General features: G+C 37.6%; 1 protein-coding gene and 1 pseudogene across 2 annotated transcripts; one reads left to right on the top strand and one right to left on the bottom strand.

Annotated features, from left to right (window-relative positions):
• Window positions 1-674: 674 nt before the first annotated feature.
• On the top strand, window positions 675-12510 carry LOC129370454 (uncharacterized; annotated as a pseudogene).
• Window positions 12219-17581, bottom strand: LOC129370275 (cell division control protein 42 homolog). 2 transcript variants are annotated; one of them, XM_055046138.1, is made up of 6 exons: window positions 17481-17581; window positions 16786-16926; window positions 16632-16704; window positions 15770-15879; window positions 14194-14391; window positions 12219-14033 (listed from the first exon to the last, which is right to left on the bottom strand). In XM_055046138.1, exons 2-6 carry the CDS (start codon window positions 16888-16890, stop codon window positions 13944-13946), a joined length of 576 nt encoding a protein of 191 aa, XP_054902113.1. In that variant the 5' UTR covers window positions 16891-16926; window positions 17481-17581; the 3' UTR covers window positions 12219-13943. The 2 variants fall into 2 exon arrangements, with proteins under 2 accessions (XP_054902113.1, XP_054902114.1); XM_055046139.1 differs by having other exon boundaries at window positions 12219-13400.
• Between the last annotated feature and the right edge of the window lie 1478 nt (window positions 17582-19059).

The raw sequence follows: 19059 nt of genomic DNA, 5'->3' as shown, positions 1-19059 counted from the left end.
TTCTCTGCTTTGAGATATTTCTATCTGGTGTAGAAAATATTCTTTCAAAGAGTATGGGTGTAATCAGAAAAGCATCAGCAAATTTGTAGAAGTTGGGATAAAACATTTTCTGTCCTTAATATTCCAGGGGATTCTCCAGTCCACCAATGTTACTGCATGGTTCACTGCACTGGTACTGTCGACAGTACCAGTTTATTAGACTTTTTCTGAATCCTTATTCTACTGACTTAAGGATTCAGTCAATAGATTAGAGCTAAAAGAAATGAATCTAGCTTAGGCAAAAAGTGTGTGTTATTTTTTGACTTAAGCTCTAGTAACTTCTGTGTTGGTCTGAGAGACTCAAAACATGCCTTAACTAACAATCAAGAGGGTTTTGTTTAAGAAGATGCCAAACACTTTATTATAGACCTCAGACAAGTATTGATACAATGAGCCTAAACCAAAAAACATAATTTTTCCAAAGGGGTTGTTAACTTCATGAGGTGATAACTGTTACTAAGCAACCAGCTTTGGAAGCACTATAACAAAAATATTATCTATATAATATTTTACAAAATGTATGGTCAAGCTTTGCAACCCTGAGATGGACCAACACATGAAATTTTTAACTGCCCCATGGATTAGTAGCTAGGAACCTAGTTTGCCCGGAACCTTTCTTCAAGGAGCCGTTTAAGACGGTATTTCCGTTTAAGCAAGGATCGAAAAGGCATTCGACGCGTTCCTACATATGCGCAGCATAGGGATACCCATGACTGTTTAACTTTTACTTGGATACATACACATATTTATCCAGGAATTAAATCGGACGTGCAAAGATAACGTGATGATATTTGGGTAAAGGAATTCAAAAAGTACGGCTGAAAATGCAACTTCGCGTTTATTATTTTTTTCGTCTGGATGGTTGTTAGCTTCGCGTTTAACTGCACTTCCGCATTTGTTACCGAGTGACGCTTTCTCTTTTGAAGGTGTCTGCCGCTGATTTAGTCAGAAGTCGGCTCTGTGAAACACACCAGAATAGGGTTTATTCCAGACATGAAGAGGAGGACCAGACCCATAATGGGAACTCGACACAGCGTCAACTCACCTTCGCCGATACGGAGTTCTGGTGAGCCTGTAAGTTTTGTCAGAGACACGGAAACACACGCAGCCGTTCTTCACTCTCAAATTACTCATCACACTTTTTATTTCTGAGATTGAGGTCAGAATCTTCTTCCGTGGCCCTAGAGTTCGCCATACATGTAAAAAAATCATATTAAATCTTCATAGTACTTCAATAATAAAAGCATAAATGTTGTAATAGTGTTTGGGCCGAGGTTTTACAGGGTTTCCATTAGTGGTATGTGTGTACATTTATCGTTGTGAAGTGGAAGAAGCTTCAGTAATAATCCACAGCTTCAGTTATTACATTAAAACCAGAAACTAGATATCAGGCCCCGAATCTGCGTGATGTGATGGACTCTGACCTGAACCTTCAGAGCCAAATAAAGACATCTAAAGAAAGTTTCCAGGATTAAAGGTCTAATGTGTCAGAAAGATCTAGAGAAACTCATCAATGCGTTTATCTTTAGTCGCATTGATTACTGCAACAGTGTCCTCACAGGTCTGCTTGAAAAATCTGTCCTCCAGCTGCAGCTCATCCAGAACGCCACTGATGGCGTTGTCACTACAACCAGGAAGACAGAACGCATCACCCGACAGGGAGCCAGTCCTTCCACTGGCTCCCTGTAGGTCAGAGAGTAGACTTTTAAATACTCTTTAGAAATTAGTTAGTTTAGTATATAAATCACTAAATGGCTTAGCACCAAAATACATTAAAGATCTGGTGTTGTTGCATCAATCTTTCAGATCTCTCAGGTCTTCTGGTTCAGCCCTGTTCTGCATCCTCAGAACCAGAACAAAACATGCAGACGCAGCATTCAGCTGCTATACACCACAAATATGGAAGAAACTTCCGGAAAATTGTAAAACAGCCAAACACAGAGTTTGTTTAAACCTAGACTTAAAACCCACCTGAGTTGCTTTTGAATCATAATAAATGAAACATTGACCAACATATTGATGTGTAACAGTAGCACATGGCAAAATGCCAAGTTTTCTCAGTTGTTGACTGTGTGGTGTCTTCTAAGACTTTGCATTTTTTGTGTTTTTATTATGTAAAGTACTTACTATGCTTCACTATACAAATACACTTGATTAAAAACAACAAAAAAATACATACAAGTAGTAAATATGAACTATTCCCGTTGAAGCTAAATGAGACAGAACATTGACTATTAAATTATAATGTTACATTTATGTATTATTTTAACTTTGAAATACTTCAAAAACCCTAAACAACAAACACCAATTTCAGTAGGTTCAAAGGTGTTTATTGCGAAAGCTTTACTGTGCTACTCTGTTTTCTCTGGCTTCTCCATATAAGGAATTTCTAAATCTACAAGCAGTAAGATGGATAATTTAGTGGTTTCAAAAACAATTTAAAATCAAAGTAAAACAAGAAAATCTTACTACGACAGTTGACTTTTACTTTTACATGGTAGTTCAAGAAAACTGAATCCTGAGATTGAATCAAAAAATGTTTCAATGAAGAATTTTCTAAAGACTGCCAGATTATTGCAGCTTTTTTACTTTTTACATTTTTCCCCACATACAGATTTTTTTTGCAGTTGAATAGTACATCACAAATGTTGTGTTTGAGTCTGAATTATTTTCTCTTGGTCACATTGTTTTCTTTAATTGTGATGTTAGTAAACACTTTGACAGGGTTATGTAGACTTTTATAAACACTGTATCGATTATAACTCCAGGATTAAATTATTACTGTCCCAACACACCAAAAACCACATTTTGAATCTGCAATACTAAAACTTAGAAGTTCTTAATCTAATGCCTATGTTTGACATTTAGAAAACTATTTTTAGAAAATCTTTTGCTCTTGCCAGGTCATCCCTCTTCCTTTGGACGTATTGGAGGAAATCTTCCTAAATCTGCCTCCCCAACTCGTAGTGTGTGTGTGTCGATTAGTGTGCCGCCAGTGGAAAGATGTGGCCGACAGTGAGTCTTTTTGGAGAGAAAGATGTAGAAGAGAGGGATATCATCTCCGTGACCTTTCCAAAGTACCCAGCAACTGGAGGTTGTTTTACTTTTTGTGCAAAAAGAGGAGAAACCTCATAAAGAATCCAAGAGCAGAAGGTGAAATTACTTTTTCTTAACATTAAACAGTAGGATTATTTTCCTACCATGTTTTAGAAAATCCATAGATACTCATTTTTTGTTTTCTTAGATGAATTTCGGGGTTGGAGAATACTGGATAACGGTGGGGATCAGTGGAAAATAGAGGGCCTTATGGTGCAGCATTCAAATCCAGCAGTAAAGAAAAACTATGTGACCTCCTATGGGTGAGAATTCACCAGAAGTTTTCACGTGTGTGTACACAACTGAAGTTGTAATTACTAATTCAGTGAATACAATCTGTTTTCTGCAGACTGTGCAGAAAAAGGCAGTTGATTAATTTGACGGACGAAGGGTACGGCCCATCATTTATGGATGAGTTCCAGCCCCACATCCGGATATCCGACTGGTGAGAAATATGCACATAAATTATTACTGATGCTTTCTTCTCAAACAAAAAGAAAACTTCAATTCATGGTTGTCAATTGCCAGGTATGCACCTCGCTGGGATTGTGGAAGCATTTATGAGATTTGTGTGCAGTTACTAAATTACGAGCAAGACGTTGTCCAGGAATTTTGTCCTGAGCCCATTTCCTTTCCTCAGTGGAATGATCAGCAGTGGCATCAAGTATGTACATGCTACAATGATCAATGCAACTGCAGAGAAAAATAAACTCGTGTTAATATTATTTCTTCTTTCAGATAGAGCATGTCTTCAAGAACTATGGACCAGGAGTGAGATACGTCTGTTTCACTCATGGTGGTAAAGACACAAAGTTCTGGGCTGGATGGTATGGCATTCGTGTAACAGAAAGCTGCGTTGAAGTTTGTCCAGCTTATTGAAGTAACTGTGTTTGGAACATCTATGAGTTCTTGAGTTAGGAAAAATCTTAACCTTTTGGCCTTCTAAGTAATTTTCTCTCATTCTGTGGTGTTCTGTCAAAAAACATGCAAGTCAGGAAGGTTTTTATTCTTGCATCATTTCCAGATGCCAAACGTTGAATTATTCTGTTAAATCTCCTCTATACATGCCTCAAAATATGTCTAAATTGTATGAAGACGCTTTGTTATGCTCATACTGAGTTAATTTTTTTATAATTTGGTTGTAAAAGCATCCAAGGTTTGTTTGTAGGTTACTCTATAACTAGGCACACTAACATACTGCTGAACTATGTCAACTTAATTAATCGAAAGTTCATTAGTGAATTAAACAATCCTGCCTAACTTACTAACACAAAGAAAGTGACATAAATAGTTGGAATTTCTTCATGACTCTTTTAAGGTGTGCATCTTACCTGTTCTGGAAAACGACACCGTTACTATTCCTCTTCCAGCCCAATTTGCACATTTATTTTTTACCAGTTGCTTTGTCTTATAAGCACTCATTTGCTGCTACTTTCATGTTAAGATGCCTCCTATGTATGTGGTGTTATGAATTAAGAATAACCTCAAACTTTGCACTTTCTGTAAATGCATATTCTTGGTTTGCAAAAAAAAAAAAGTCTAATTTTATGCAGCCTATCCCTTTAAAAAATACTTTACATACTTAAAAATTCAGCTGTAATTTGAAATGATATATCTATTATTAACATATTTTTCATGTGGTGAATATTTTTACCACGTCCTTGTAAAAAGTGGACCATAGTAGGGAAAGACAACTACGGTGTTATTTTTTTAACCCTATATGTATGTAAACTGTTCATAATTACATTTTTTGCGGCAACACTGTTTGACAAATATGAGCAAGAAGAGTGTTGATAAAATCTTCTGATTCAATAAATGTTTTTGGCACATTGACCCGCTGTTGTGGTTATTGTACTTTTCCGTAACATATCTAAAGTTTCTAAACGGTTGTATTTTTTTTGTCATTTGTATTTTGAATCTCTAACTGTCTTGAGCATCTTTAATTTGTTCTACTTTAAAAACTACACGGATGGACATTTTAAACTTGGACTAGATTATTCTTAGCGAGTAACAAATGTGTCACCCTGAAGTGAGGCACATCACTGGTAACATTTTATTTATGTAATCAAAAATATATTTTTTGCCTCTTCAGTGTCACCAATTTTGATTGAGGTTGCATATGAAGCTTGCTGGATCTTTTTAAACACACAATATATTTTAATTTATTTTCATACACATAATTCCCTTTTGCAAATGCATGAGCACAAACTTTAAACTTCTATAACCGCTGGTGAATCCAACATAAACCAGAGGTGCACTTTTAGTTTGAAAGGAGACATTGAATGTAAAGGAGGGTACCGTAACATTATATTCTTTTTTCTTTACCTTAGAGAGTTGTTGGCTTTCATCTCAAGCCTAACTGCACTTAAGTTTGTTATTGAGTGACGCTTTGTGTTTTGAAGGGACCCGCTGCTCATTCATTGCAGACAGACAGCTCTGTATAAACACACCAGGCTCGGATTAATCTCAGACATGAAGAAGACGAACTCAACCATGATGGCATCCGCATGCAGCGACTCCACCGAATCAGAGTTCTAGTGAACCGGTAAGTTTGTCTGAGACATTGAAACACACACAGCCACTCACCACAGCTCTGTATTCAAATTACTGACTAAAAAGGTACAATATGGGTCATGAAAAAAAAAAGGCCCGGCCCCACAGGGAGGAAAGCAGTTTTTGTGTCAGCGGTTAAGTTTCGGACTAAAATATGAATTGAGTTTTGCTTAGGATTAGGCTGTAGAAATCAATGGAAAGTCCCCAAAAAGACAGCGAGACAAACGTGTGTGTTTGCTCTTGTGAATGTGTCACTGTGGAGGGGAAGGATGTCCAATCTAAAGAGACCTTTGATTAAGACTGCTCAATTTTCCAGGTTGCAGAGACAATATTTCAGTAACATGTTCTGGATGTTGCCAAGCAATTCTAGTCCGCCCCATTTTCTTTTGCTGCTCCATTTTAAGTTGCTGTGTTCAGAAAGCTTTGCAAATTGTGATTGATGGAAGAGATGTTTGAAGTTTCTCGTGTTCTCTCTGTTCTTTGGTCCTGTTCTGCATCATTTATAAGTCGGAAGATTTAAAACGTGTAAACTGGAAGCTTATAATCACTTTGATTAAAAATAGGACAATGCTAACACTGAAAATCAACAAAAATACACAGTCTTATTTATTTCAAGTAGAAAATATAAATGACTAGCTGATGCTAAAATGATACAAGTCATCAGCCATTGAGTGATAATGTTGTGACATTTATGCATTGTTTTAACTTTGAAATACTTACACAATACCCTCTGGGAAACAAAGTTACCCCTCATCTGGAGGTTATTTTACTTCTTGTGCAAGATGAGAAGCTGAAAAGCTTTCAAATGAACTTTCCATCATGCTGTGCAATGTTTTCAATGTACTCTTTTCAATATTGTTTCATTTTCTCCACAGGTCACCAGACAGTCACCTGTGGAGAAAATGAAACAATAGGACATGAAGTTTTAGTATAATGCAGACATGAGATAGAAAGCAGAAGAATGTTGGAGCAATTTAGGAAAATATAAGAAATATTTAATAAATATATAAAACTTAATGTGAATGGATGGAATAACACCGGCATGTCCCACCCAGCGCCATAAAGAGAGAGATTCACCCAATATCAGAAAATACTGACTCAACGTGATAGGAATCACATTTATATACATGCAGGCCTATTAATGACCCTGGAGTATTTAGTTTGCACAATTCACAACTAGGAGATGTGATGATCTCATCGTAACTTGGAGGTTCAATACATCCTGTGTGTAAGTTTAAAATGTAATCCGGTGGTCGGCGTTTACTTTAAGTTATTCTTAGAACAGGGATTGTTACGCCCTGAAGCACGCATTCATGAGGCGGAGTTGAAGAGGAGCTGAGCTCACGAGGAACAACTTCCGGAAAGACACTCGCTATACAGTTAAAGTATAGTTACTTTAACTATACAGAAACTCCTCTGAGGTATTCTAGGTTTAGAGCGGCATTATACTGACGCAATCGCCACCAAAACGGTTTTCGTACGAAAGTCTCAAGTCCTGACGCGTCATTCCAGATGAGACGCGCAAAGCGACAGTAACTATGGGTGAAGCGCTCAGCTCGAAATTACCGGTCAGACGGAACTCATCTTCTTCTAAATCGGGATGGGATTCAGCCGAGCATGTAAGTGCTGAGTAACTCGCACACTGTGTGAGCGGAAGCGGCCGCTGTTCCGGTCTGTGAAGAGAGCGGAGTCAAAAAGCAAAGCTCTTCATTTAGACTTAGACTTACTTTATTGAAATTTCTCAAAGCAACATAAGTAAAATTGGCAATGAAATATCATCGCTTGGCCACCGGAGCACACACAGAAACCCAAGTGTGCCTTTAATTACATAAACAAATAGTAATGTGTTGTTAAATACATATAACTTAATATTTTCAAGCAGTCTTAGATAGTTTTAGTGATGGGATTGGTGGGCAGTCTGATGGCCAGTGGGATTCTGCAGTGGATGCTACAGAATCTCCTGCCAGATGCCAACCGGATGAACAGACCATGTGGAGGATGGGTGCGGTCAGAGAGGATTTGATTTGCTCTGGCTGAGCAGCGTCTGTGTGAAATGGCATGGAGACCCAATGACCCTCTCCGCTGTCTTCACCACTCTTTACAGGGACTTCCAGTCTGAGGCTTTGCAGCACCCAGACCAGATGGAGATACTGCTGGTCAGCAGGCTCTCAATGGTTCCTCTGTAGAAGGTGGAGAGGATGGGGGGTCTTAGAAAGTGCAGGCGCTGCTGTGGCTTTTTCACCAGGGAAGTGATATGAGGTGTCCAGCCGAGGTTGTTTGTAATGTGAGCCCCCAGGAACTTAGTGCTGCCAACCATCTCCACTGCTTTGTCGTTAATGAGGAGTGGTGTGTGGTTCGGATCGAGACCTTCTGAAGTCGACAATGATTTATTTTGTCGACGTTCAGAAGCAGGTTGTTTATTTTGCACCAATCCACAAGATGTACCTCTTTTCTATAGTTCTCTTCATTGTTGTCCTGAATTAATCCCACAATTGTTGTGTCATCTGCATATTTTATGATACGGTTTGTGTTAAACCTGCTGTTTACCCTGATAGCTGTTTACCCTGATAGCTCATCAGGGTAAACAGCAGGGGGGCTCACGACACATACCCAGGCGGGGAGAACCAGCGATCAAAGAAATGACATTGGACAAGTTATTACCTACATGGACAGACTGAGTTCTGTCGGTAAGGGCGGACAAAATTAGTTTTCTCGGTAGGGTGTCTGGACTCTTAGAGATAGGGTGAGAAGCTCAGTCATTCAGGGGGGAATCAGAGTAGAGCCACTGTTCCTTCATGTCGAGAGGAGCCAGTTGAGGTGGCTCCGGCATCTGGTTAGGATGCGTCCTGGACGCCTCCCTGGTGAAGTGTTCAGGGCACGACCCACCGGGAAGAGGCCCAGAGGAAGACCCAGGACATGCTGGAGGGACTATGTTTCTCGGCTGGCCTGGGAACTCCTTGGGATTCCCCCGGAAGTGCTGGAACAAGTGTCTGGGGAAAGGGAAGTCTGGGCCTCCCTACTTGGGCTGCTGATCCCACAACCCAACCCCCGATAAGCGAAAGAAGGTGTGTGGATGGATGAACAAATACATAAATGCACACAAATACATACACACACATGCCTGATACTCATAGCACAATAGAATACAGAGTAATGTTAGCTAGTTTCACACCCACACACATTCACACACATACACATATAATGGACGTTGACATTGTTCTATTGCTGTTGTAAAATTATTTTGTTCTACAAGTTGTCACAATGTTCTACAAATTATTCTAAAAATGTTTAAAAAGTGAAAAATGAAAATATTTTCAATGTGAAATAATTCTTGGGTGACATTAAACACACCAGTAAATATAAAGCAAAACATTATTTTGAATCAAAATATCAAAAGTTGCATAAAAACACATTGATTGTAACACGGAAGACCGTATAGTCAGTCACTCTCGCATCAGGTGAAATAATTCAAATGTTTTCAGCGGAAATTGACAAATGAGTAATGCTTTGATTGCGGTACTAAATGTTACCATCAGGTTTTTTCATTTGGTTTATTGAAAAAGGTGTATATATGTTGAAGTGCTTAATAAAAAAAAAACCCTAAGTTAAAAAGTTATTGATTTGATAATTATCACTGATTATTTATTTACTATTAACAGACATGGTGAATAAAAATTAAAGGGTGAGCCAGTATAGAAACAAGCCATGTTTATAAGTAGGTTGTATAATTGCATACATATACATGCCACTAACATAAGATCCTCCACAAATATAGAGATTTTTTAAAGCATTTTCTCAAGCTGGACATATTAAGTTTCTGCATTTATTTACTATAATTATTCAAAATTGTATAACTCTTAGCCTTTGACCACAGGACATAATTTTGCAAAACTAAATATTTTTAGTTCATTCTTGCATCTTGACATTAGTTGAATGTAATCCAGATCTCTCAAACCTTACTATGTAGTTTGGCAAACCTTCAGAAATGGAAGGGAATGTGTTTTCGGCACACAGGTATGTAAGCGTGTGTGTGTGTGTAGTGAACTCTGATTTTAAAACGTTTTTTGTGATTTTTTTTTCTAACTTTTGTTTATTGTGTAAAACTGCAAATTTTCAATCAAGCTGAATTGAACAAGTTTAAAATAAGTAATTTCCCCCCTAATATTTAAAACTTTGTGAACTAATAATTCTGTTTTCTGTCATGCTAGGCTTTTAATATTCCCTGGGACATCCTGGAGGAAATCTTTCTAAATCTGCCTGCCCACAAGGTGGTTTGTGTGTGCCGATTAGTTTGCCATCATTGGAAAGATGTCGCAGATAATGAGTCTCTTTGGAGACAACGGTGCAGAAGAGAAGGCTATAACCTGCACGAATCTTCGAAAGTACCCAGCGACTGGAGGTTATTTTACTTCATGTGCAAGAAAAGAAGAAATCTCATAAAGAATCCAAGAGGGGAAGGTGAACAGATGTTAAGTTACGGAAGGTGGAGCCCCGGCCGGCCCAAGGCATAAGTGAACTAAGCAGCCGCTTAGGGTCACCCCAGGGTCAACAAGTCAGTGGAGCTGATTTTTGTTTTTTCTTTAGTAATAATTTGAATGTCATTATAATAACATAAATACAAAATTTCATCATTGATTGATTTGTTTTTAATATAATATATATTTGATAATATATGTAGACATCATTTTACGGACAAAAAGAAAAAATTTGCTCTTGGGGAACCCCTGACACCTGACGTGCCGATTTTGATTATTGGCCGATACTATTTTTTTTGTTTGAAATGTCAATAAATATAGCAAGAAAGTCAGAGTTGGCAACAGTGGACCTGGAGGGCCAGACTGTCAGTCAAACCTCTCACTACAGAGCAGAAGAGGACAGAGGTTGATTTTAAACCTTTGCTGACGAAAATACGATCATGGAATAACATGGGCTTCAGATGGAGGTATCGGCCAATCACAATCTCCCAAAATTAAGAAAATCGGCTCCCAGAAAGCAACTGGCCGATAAATGTATCCTGTGTTATACATTCATATAATATTATGTAAACAACACTATAAAAGATGTAATAAGTTTATAGCAGGTGTGTGAATGACCTAATACTCGTAACAGTTGATTCTGGCAATCCACATTGTTAGCAGAAATAAACGGCCTCAAAACCAAATTTCGCTTAGGGCCCCGTGGAGGCTTGGGCCGGCCCTGGGTGGAGCTAATGCCATTTTTCTGCTTCATGAAACATGTACTTTGATAAACAATTCCTCTTGATTATGCAGATGAATTTCGGGGTTGGAAGATAGTAAGGAATGGTGGTGATGGATGGAGAGTGGAGAAACCTTTTACACCACATCCAAATACAGAAGTACAAACAAACTTTGTAACTTCCTTCAGGTAATTAACTCAAAAATTCTGTAAATGTGGTAATAATTTCTCATGGTTTTTTATTAAAGTTGTAATATACAGGAGAGCATGTAAATCCTCGTTTGCAGAAGGTGCACAAAGTCACAGCTCATTGATTTGGTGAATGAGGGCTACAGCCAGGCTTTTATGGATGAGGTGCAGCCCCACATCAAGGTGTCTGAATGGTGAGAAAAACCTCTCTGCTCAGAGTAATTGGACAGATTTAGGTAGAATTCACTTTAAAATGTTTTGTGACTGATCCACAGCTAAATCTACGATCTAGATTTATGCAAAAGAATTCCATACACTTGCTGGGTCCGAACTGAACCTAAAACTATGTTTGTGTTGTTAGGTACGCACCTCGATGCGACTGTGAATACAACATGTCTGTGAAGCTGCTGCACAGCAACAACAGGGTTATTCAGGAATTTACTCCTGGTACTATTCACCTACCTGAAGCAGAAAATTGCAGATGGACTCAGGTATGCACAAAGTGGAGATACAAAACCCGAGAAATGCTTTGCATAACATCCTGCATTTCTGTCCCAGATGATCCATGTGTTTAAGGACTACGGACCAGGAGTCAGATATGTCCACTTTGAGCACGGCGGTAAAGATTCTGTATTCTGGGCAGGATGGTATGGGATTCGCTTAACAGAAACATCCATTGAAATATGTCCAGCACTGGACTAACAGAATTATGAACTCTACACCGGTTAAGATGACAGGTTTTACTCTTTTGGCCTTTAACTTGAGAAACATGCTTTAGAGAACTGTAAAACATATGTCTAATCTTGATTATCTTCAACTGTAACAAGGTCTTTAAAACCCAGTATTTATAAAATTGTCGATTTTGATTTTTGCACTTTTAAATCTGATATATTTATTTGGAATGTTCTCAGTCTTTTCTTGCCCTTCCTTTTGAACTTTCTAGTAACTACCGCTTTAATTATACAACCCAGTGCAGTCATGTTTTTAAATATGCTCATTCACACTGCTCACAATGTACATTTAACAAATTATTGTACAGTTGTATTGCTGCATTGTCCCTGCCACTTTTATGTCCATATGTGAAAAAATGTCAACGCTTTCCCCTTTGTAATTATCAAGACACAGAATAACATGTTATTTGAAGATTTAATCATAATACTGGTTTATTGTTGTGCTTTCCTTCATCACAAGCAAGATACAGTACAACTTTGTCAAGTTGAATACAATGAAAAAACATCTTTCAGGTTAAATTGACTTCAGCGCCATCTAAGCTTCTCAAAACCTCATGAGTAATGCACAATTTCATTCAGTAAATAAGTTATTCTTACTATATTTACAAGTCACTTCAACAATTCACCTTAAAAATTCGGCATGGAAAAGACATGTCATTGGTTCAGTCATTTAACATCAAGCTGTTACTGATGAGATGCAAGCAATGTTGAGGTTACCAAATCATTGAACTGCTTGTAAAACTTTGGCCTGTAAACTAAGACACCCAAGTCATCACAATAAAGATTTCAGCTTGACCTAAATGGTGTGAAAATTTCTCTGGCAAAAACAAGTTCAAATAGTATTTCTATAATTGGAAGTGAAATTATATTTCCTGTCTAATTTCTCAGTCCATGTCTAGGAAAAACTAGGACATAGATGGAGAATTGAGTAAAGAAAAAAAAAAAATAAATCATCCACTGCGTTTCTTAGATCTTCCTACAAGCCACATTGGAATGATTAAAACACATTTTAAATCTTAACACAAAATAAGGAATATTATTGCTAATGTAAAAGCTGGTGATAGAAGAATGTTGCAGTTTGAAACACGTTTAAAGTCATATTTTTAACAGAATACAAAATGATGTGAGCACTCCAATTTTGTGACACTTGAAACAAGAACGTTTTGTGGAGAAAACAAGTATTTAATCTGTTCTCCTGACATTTCTCCATAAAAAGCAACACTGAGGTCAAACTAAAGAGTTATTTCAAAGTGCTATCTCCAGTTAATCTGTGATTTAATCAGTCAAGAGTTCATATTGTTTCTGACTGGTGGTCTCAAAGTACCCAGCACAGAATAACAGAAGTTCAACAATTATTTAGCACATTAAATGTTTTTAGGTAATGTCTGTGGGAAGGCTAAAATCCCATGACATCTCAAATAACGGTGGAATGTCCTTGTGCAGAAAACCGTATCAGTACTGTTAACCTAGTTTTGGAAAATGGTCTGAAGAAAGCAGCAAAGAATTTTAGAGCAGAACACATTTAGGCCTTTTCCTAGGTTCGGGAGGCTCCAGGGCAGCTAGAATTGCCTCATCAAACACATTCTTTAATCCTTTCTGTGGAAACAAAATATTGTTATTCAAAACAAAGCTACCTCCAAGTGCAAATTGATCTCAACTGAACTGTACGAGCAGAAGAAAGCCCAGTAGAAATTGAGTGAGGCAATCAAAATCTTCCTTTATTCAAACATTAAACAAGATTCTCCTCATGATCAAGTCGTTTAATGACAAAGGTCAGTGGAAAATTTTGATGCAACAGTCAAGAAAAACTCACAGTCCAAGTCAGAATATAGCTTAGATGGATTTGTAGAATAGAACACAAGTTGTACTAAGAGAACAGAACGTGCTAAAATCTTAGCCGTGTCCAGTTATAGATGGACGAAAATGAGACGGAAAGGTTGGCACTCGTATCATCTTAGGCAGCGTGAATATGTATGATTAGGCCAAGTTGAGAAGAGAGCACACAGGAACAGAAGAAAAAAAGTTCGATGGGCAGAGTTTTCAACTTCGAAAGAGTTTGTGGTTACTTTAGTGAGAGACGTTTCTTTACAATGAAAAAGCAGCAGACAATCAAGAGGCAAAGCAAGTTGCAAGAAGACATCAGAACAAGCAGCATTTTCTCTTTCTCTGAGTTTCAGGGGGCTCTAAAGCGGCTAGGATAGCCTCATCAAATACGTTCTTCAGTCCCCGCTACAGAAAAAGACAAAGAAAGGAGAAAGACAAGGACACATACAGTGTTAGATGGCGTTTAGCGCCGAAAGCTGTTAGCAAAAGACAAGTCAATGTATTTCTAGCATTGCTGTGGAAAGGATGGCAAACATGCAGGGCTCAGAGTAGAAACTGGTCTTACCTGAGTCAGGGCTGAGCACTCCACGTATTTGACTGCCTTAAGGTCTCGAGCCAGCTTTTCTGCTGTCTCAGGAGTGATTGGCTTCTGTTTGTTCTTGGCCAACTTCTCCACTGTGGAGGGGTCATCACGGAGGTCAATCTGAGTGCCTACCAACAGGAATGGGGTCTTGGGACAATGGTGGGTGATTTCAGGAACCCACTGGAGAAGGAAAGGGAGAAATAAAATTGTTACTCTCACTAAATAACACACAGATGTTTCTATAAATAAAGTCATGTGCTTGTTGCTCAAGTTGCAAAAGATGTCACAAATAAGTACTCCAAAAATTCAATTATTGAAATGTTTATTTCAGCACCATTTAGCTGGTTTATATTTTTTCCTTTTTTCTCCTTTAACCCAGATTTTACAGTTTCCTGTGGGCAAAAGTTCTTGTTGATATCTGTTAAATTAACAATGTTTGCACAATGTACAATCACAGGGGAAATTATTGGTTTATTTTATTTAAAATAGGTCAAATAATTATACTGAAAAGTGCATACATAATTGTAACTGAGAGCTTTTCATTTTTTCCACTGACTGTCTAATATTTATTATGCTGTCATGGCAGAGTTACAGTTTTAAAAAACATGTGAAAAAAGCATATCTATGAAAGCTACTTACTGCAGCTTTAAATACCAGACATGTTACTTGACAAAAAAAGGAAATGCAAGTCATTGTGAAACAAACATTCAGAGGCAATTTAGCAATATCTTCAACAATGTTTGTTTAAGATTTGTTTTGCATCTGTCGTCCATCTTGGGATTTGGTTTGGAGATCGTACTATTGCTCCTTGAAATCTGGGAGCTGATCAACTGAGAGCCTTGAAGCATGTCTGGGTTGACTATGGGAGACAGATGTGTGCAGCGTCGCTCACGGTACAAACAGAATGCATGCATTCTGTCTGTACTGAGTGCCTACACTCAGTAGGCACTCAGTGAGTGCCTACAAACTCTTTCGCTTGCAGGCTTGAGGAACCTGCAAGCGCTTCCTCAAAGCAAGCGCTTGCAGGTTTGACATATCGCAGAAGCTATATTAGGCCATCAGTTGCAGGCGAAGCTGCACAATCGTCTTTTGAAACAAACTGTGCCTTGATGAGTTTAATTAAGCACAAATTGGTCTACAATGTACAATTTATGCATAACATGAGAGGCTTTGAACTTAACCTGAGACATTTTAGGCCAAGTTTACCTGATCTGCTCATGTTTTCTGAAGCCATTTAATATGTTTTTAATGAAGTTTTGGAGATGACAGCACATGATTACAGAACTATCTGGCAAGGATTTAAGAAAGTAACTTCTTAAAGTCACTAAAATTACTTGATGCCATGGACTAGAACAAATGGCAATTTAAGTTAGGTATATTTAAACATGAATAAGCTGGACAAATGCTCTGTAAACTAAAAGTAAACTCCTGAAAAACAGTTTTTATTAAGTGTATTATCTAAACCATGAAATTAATTTACAAATAATAATAATAAAAAAAGTGTTCACTAAGGTTTTAGGTGTGAATACCCTATTTTAAATTAACTTTTTTTGCTTACCTTTTCTTTAACATTCTCAAATGAGGAAGGTGAAACAACAGAGAAACAGACTAGGAAGACATCGGTCTGAGGGTAGCTTAGTGGTCGTAACCTGTCGTAATCCTCCTGACCTACACACAGATAAGACAGAAATTTGACATGCCATCCCTCAGAGCAAAACACAAAATTTCTAAATTTCTAGCATTACACACTTAAAAGCCACAGACCACTGGCAATGCAACAAACCTACGCTCACATGCAAATAGTACTTAAGAGTTTTGTGTTGTTCTGTTTTTACAGCATACAACAGAAAGCCTGTCCAGACATATACCAACATTTTTGCAATATTAAAACCAAAGTAAAATAGGACACAAGAAGAATTTCTGTGGCTATAGCTGTACAAACACACAACTGTGGAATTAACCATAGTCTTGCAAATGGCTACATCTAATTGGAATTTACGTTTATTAATGTCTGTAAGCAATGTATCTGCACAGATCCTGCATAATTCAGTTCAGTTTATTTGTATAGTAGTAATTCCGAACATTTTACCAGACAAAAATAGTCAAATTCATCTTTATCCATTAAACATATACATTCTGATGAAATTCATTGCATATAACTAACATCTAACCCTACACAGAAACATTTAAATGTACAAATATGTAAGCTCTATGCAAGATACAACCACAATCAAGTATAATCTACATTTTCATATTACATACATGTCTTTAAACCATACAATATAACCACATGCCAGTTCCAGACGGTTGTCACAACTTGTAGTTAATTTGTGAGAAAGTGCATGACTTTAAATTTAGCATAATGAAGAAAAAAAAACCACTTTAATTAGCATTTTAAGAAAAAAATACTACATATATACCTGCTGTATCAAATAAGCCAAGGGTGTATGGTTCACCCCCGATCATTACAGTTACTGCATAGTTATCAAACACCTGCAATCAAAGAGTGAAATGGTCACTGTCAGGTCATGCTTTCAAATTAATCTTTTAAATGGGCTGAGCAATAAAACTCACTGTTGGTACATATTCAGAAGGGAACTTGTTGGTGGTGTATGAAATCAGTAAGCAGGTTTTTCCCACTGCTCCATCTCCAACCACAACACACTTGATAGTCTGCATCTCTGTGCTTTCGGCTGCTGCTGACAATCACGCTAGCTGCAGGAAGAGGGGGAGGAGAAAGCTTACATTGATTACGACATACATCTTCGAATAAAGACAAACTCTGGACATAACTATGTAGTGCGCATTGCCTTTCAAAATCCCGGTACAACTTGATAAACTGGTGTGATGCCATGAAAAGGCAGCATTGGCTTGTTCAGTCACACCCCATGATTGTCAAAGCTGTCTCGAAGCTAACACTAGCTAAAGAACAATCACTTGTCCGCAAAACAACTTAGCTGAAAAGGCTACTTAGGAGTAGTTCTAAAATATAACTATATCATATTTACTTGATTAGTTGAGCTATTAGCAAATGGAACATAAAACCTTCGCTTGTATCGTTTAGCAAACTATGCTACTGCAGTGCTGGCTAATGCCACATAGTGCTAACAGAACGTTAGCTTAGCCACCAGTCGGTAACGATAGTTTAGGTCTCCGTGTAGACTTTGCTGCTACTAGCAAACTACAAAATCCAAAACAACGACTGTAATAAACGCCCACTCATCAAATAACTTTAGATGTATGTGTAGGTTTTGTACAAAGCTACGTACCTCCGTTTTTGTACTTGATAAGTTGGCTGTTTTCGCCGGGCGTTGGCACCAGCGACCTGAAACTTGGTTCAGTCAGAAAGCCGAGCCCCTCGCGTCCACCACAGCAGTCAAGTTACACTGAATAAGCCCGGAAATTATTTTTCAAAATAAGTCTCCTGGCGCTGTCAGCACACTATAAATTTACATATTTCTCAAAGTAGCAGCGCATGCGACACTTAAATTGCGACATTATATGTAATTTTATAAATCGATAATGTTTTGTCCGTGGATGTGCCTTTTATATCTCAAACTGGAAACCATTCACCGGATGCTCTTATTTTGAAAAAGCACAGTTTTTCCGTTATGTTGGCTGACTTTGTGCATTGTCTTGCAAGTGGTTCCAAGTGGTTCCTGCAGCAGGGATGGTGATGTCACCTCAAACCTCCATGACCTTGCGTCCTTCTCATTACTCAGTTTAGCTCCATCCTCTTGAATTTAGTTTATTTATAGCGTACAGCTCTAAATCATAGCAAAACTCATGCTGTAGCACTCGGGAAATCTCCAGCTGATGTCAAATATACAATCCAGTTTGATTCTAATTATTTATTAGTCAAATCACTTCTCTGACTTAAGACCTCTCAACTACATTCTCTTCCTTCTCTCCAATTTGCATTATTTGTTTATTTCAACTCTTAATTTTATGTTTTCTCTTTATTTTTTTCTCAGAAGCTACATTAGGCACGGTGACATCTTCCTGGTTGAGAGCATTAGGTGAGATACTACTGCTAACAATGTTCTCCTTCTCCTGCTATTAACTTTTATTTTATTTTTTTAATATTGGAAGTACCTCTCTTTCTTTTTTGTGCGTATGTTCTGTATTCTCAAGCCCACAATCAGCTATGACAGAAGTGTTTTCCTTTCCTCTGTTGCTACATTGCTGGAAAGTCAATGGCACAATACATGTAGCAACAATTATGTTCCGCAAAAAATCAAGCTGCTGTGTCAGCGTCAGTAAATATTATGGCAGCAAATGATTTTTTAACAGATTTTAAAGCATTTGAATTACACTGAAAGTAAAGAAAAATATACAAAAGGAAATGTTCAATAAAATTCGAATCACTTGCTTGTAGTAAATGATGTTACTAGAGGTTTCTAAATTTAGTAGTAAGCATTTGAGAGACACATGCTATCATGAAGAATTGACCATTTATGACAAAGTGACAAAAAGCACCTGAAAAAAATGACACAATTTGTAGGTGATAACATTCAAAATGAGTATGATTGATTTTACCGTAAAAGTCTTGCTGGTGTCTTTAAAATTACTGTTGGTTTTTAATTTCTACTGTTTTTGTACTATAGTTTTGATAGTGATATGTATTTGTATCCTCAGGAAGCAAGTGTGTATGTATGCTGCAACAAACCACAGAAAATTGTTTTTCCTAAATGTATTGATTTTCTACACTGTCAGAGGGCAGTGAAAGCAGACTGAGAATATTGTTTTCCTTTACTTGCAGGGAAATATCAGAAAATTGATCTCTTCAAGGATACTAGAGGCAGAAAGAATGATTACATTGACAACTCGGCCTCTTAAAGCTTCAAT

Source organism: Poeciliopsis prolifica, unplaced genomic scaffold (genome assembly GCF_027474105.1).
Source record: "Poeciliopsis prolifica strain line A6 unplaced genomic scaffold, Auburn_PproV2 SCAFFOLD023, whole genome shotgun sequence".
NCBI lineage: Eukaryota > Metazoa > Chordata > Actinopteri > Cyprinodontiformes > Poeciliidae > Poeciliopsis > Poeciliopsis prolifica.
This window is presented reverse-complemented; position numbering and strand designations above follow the sequence as displayed.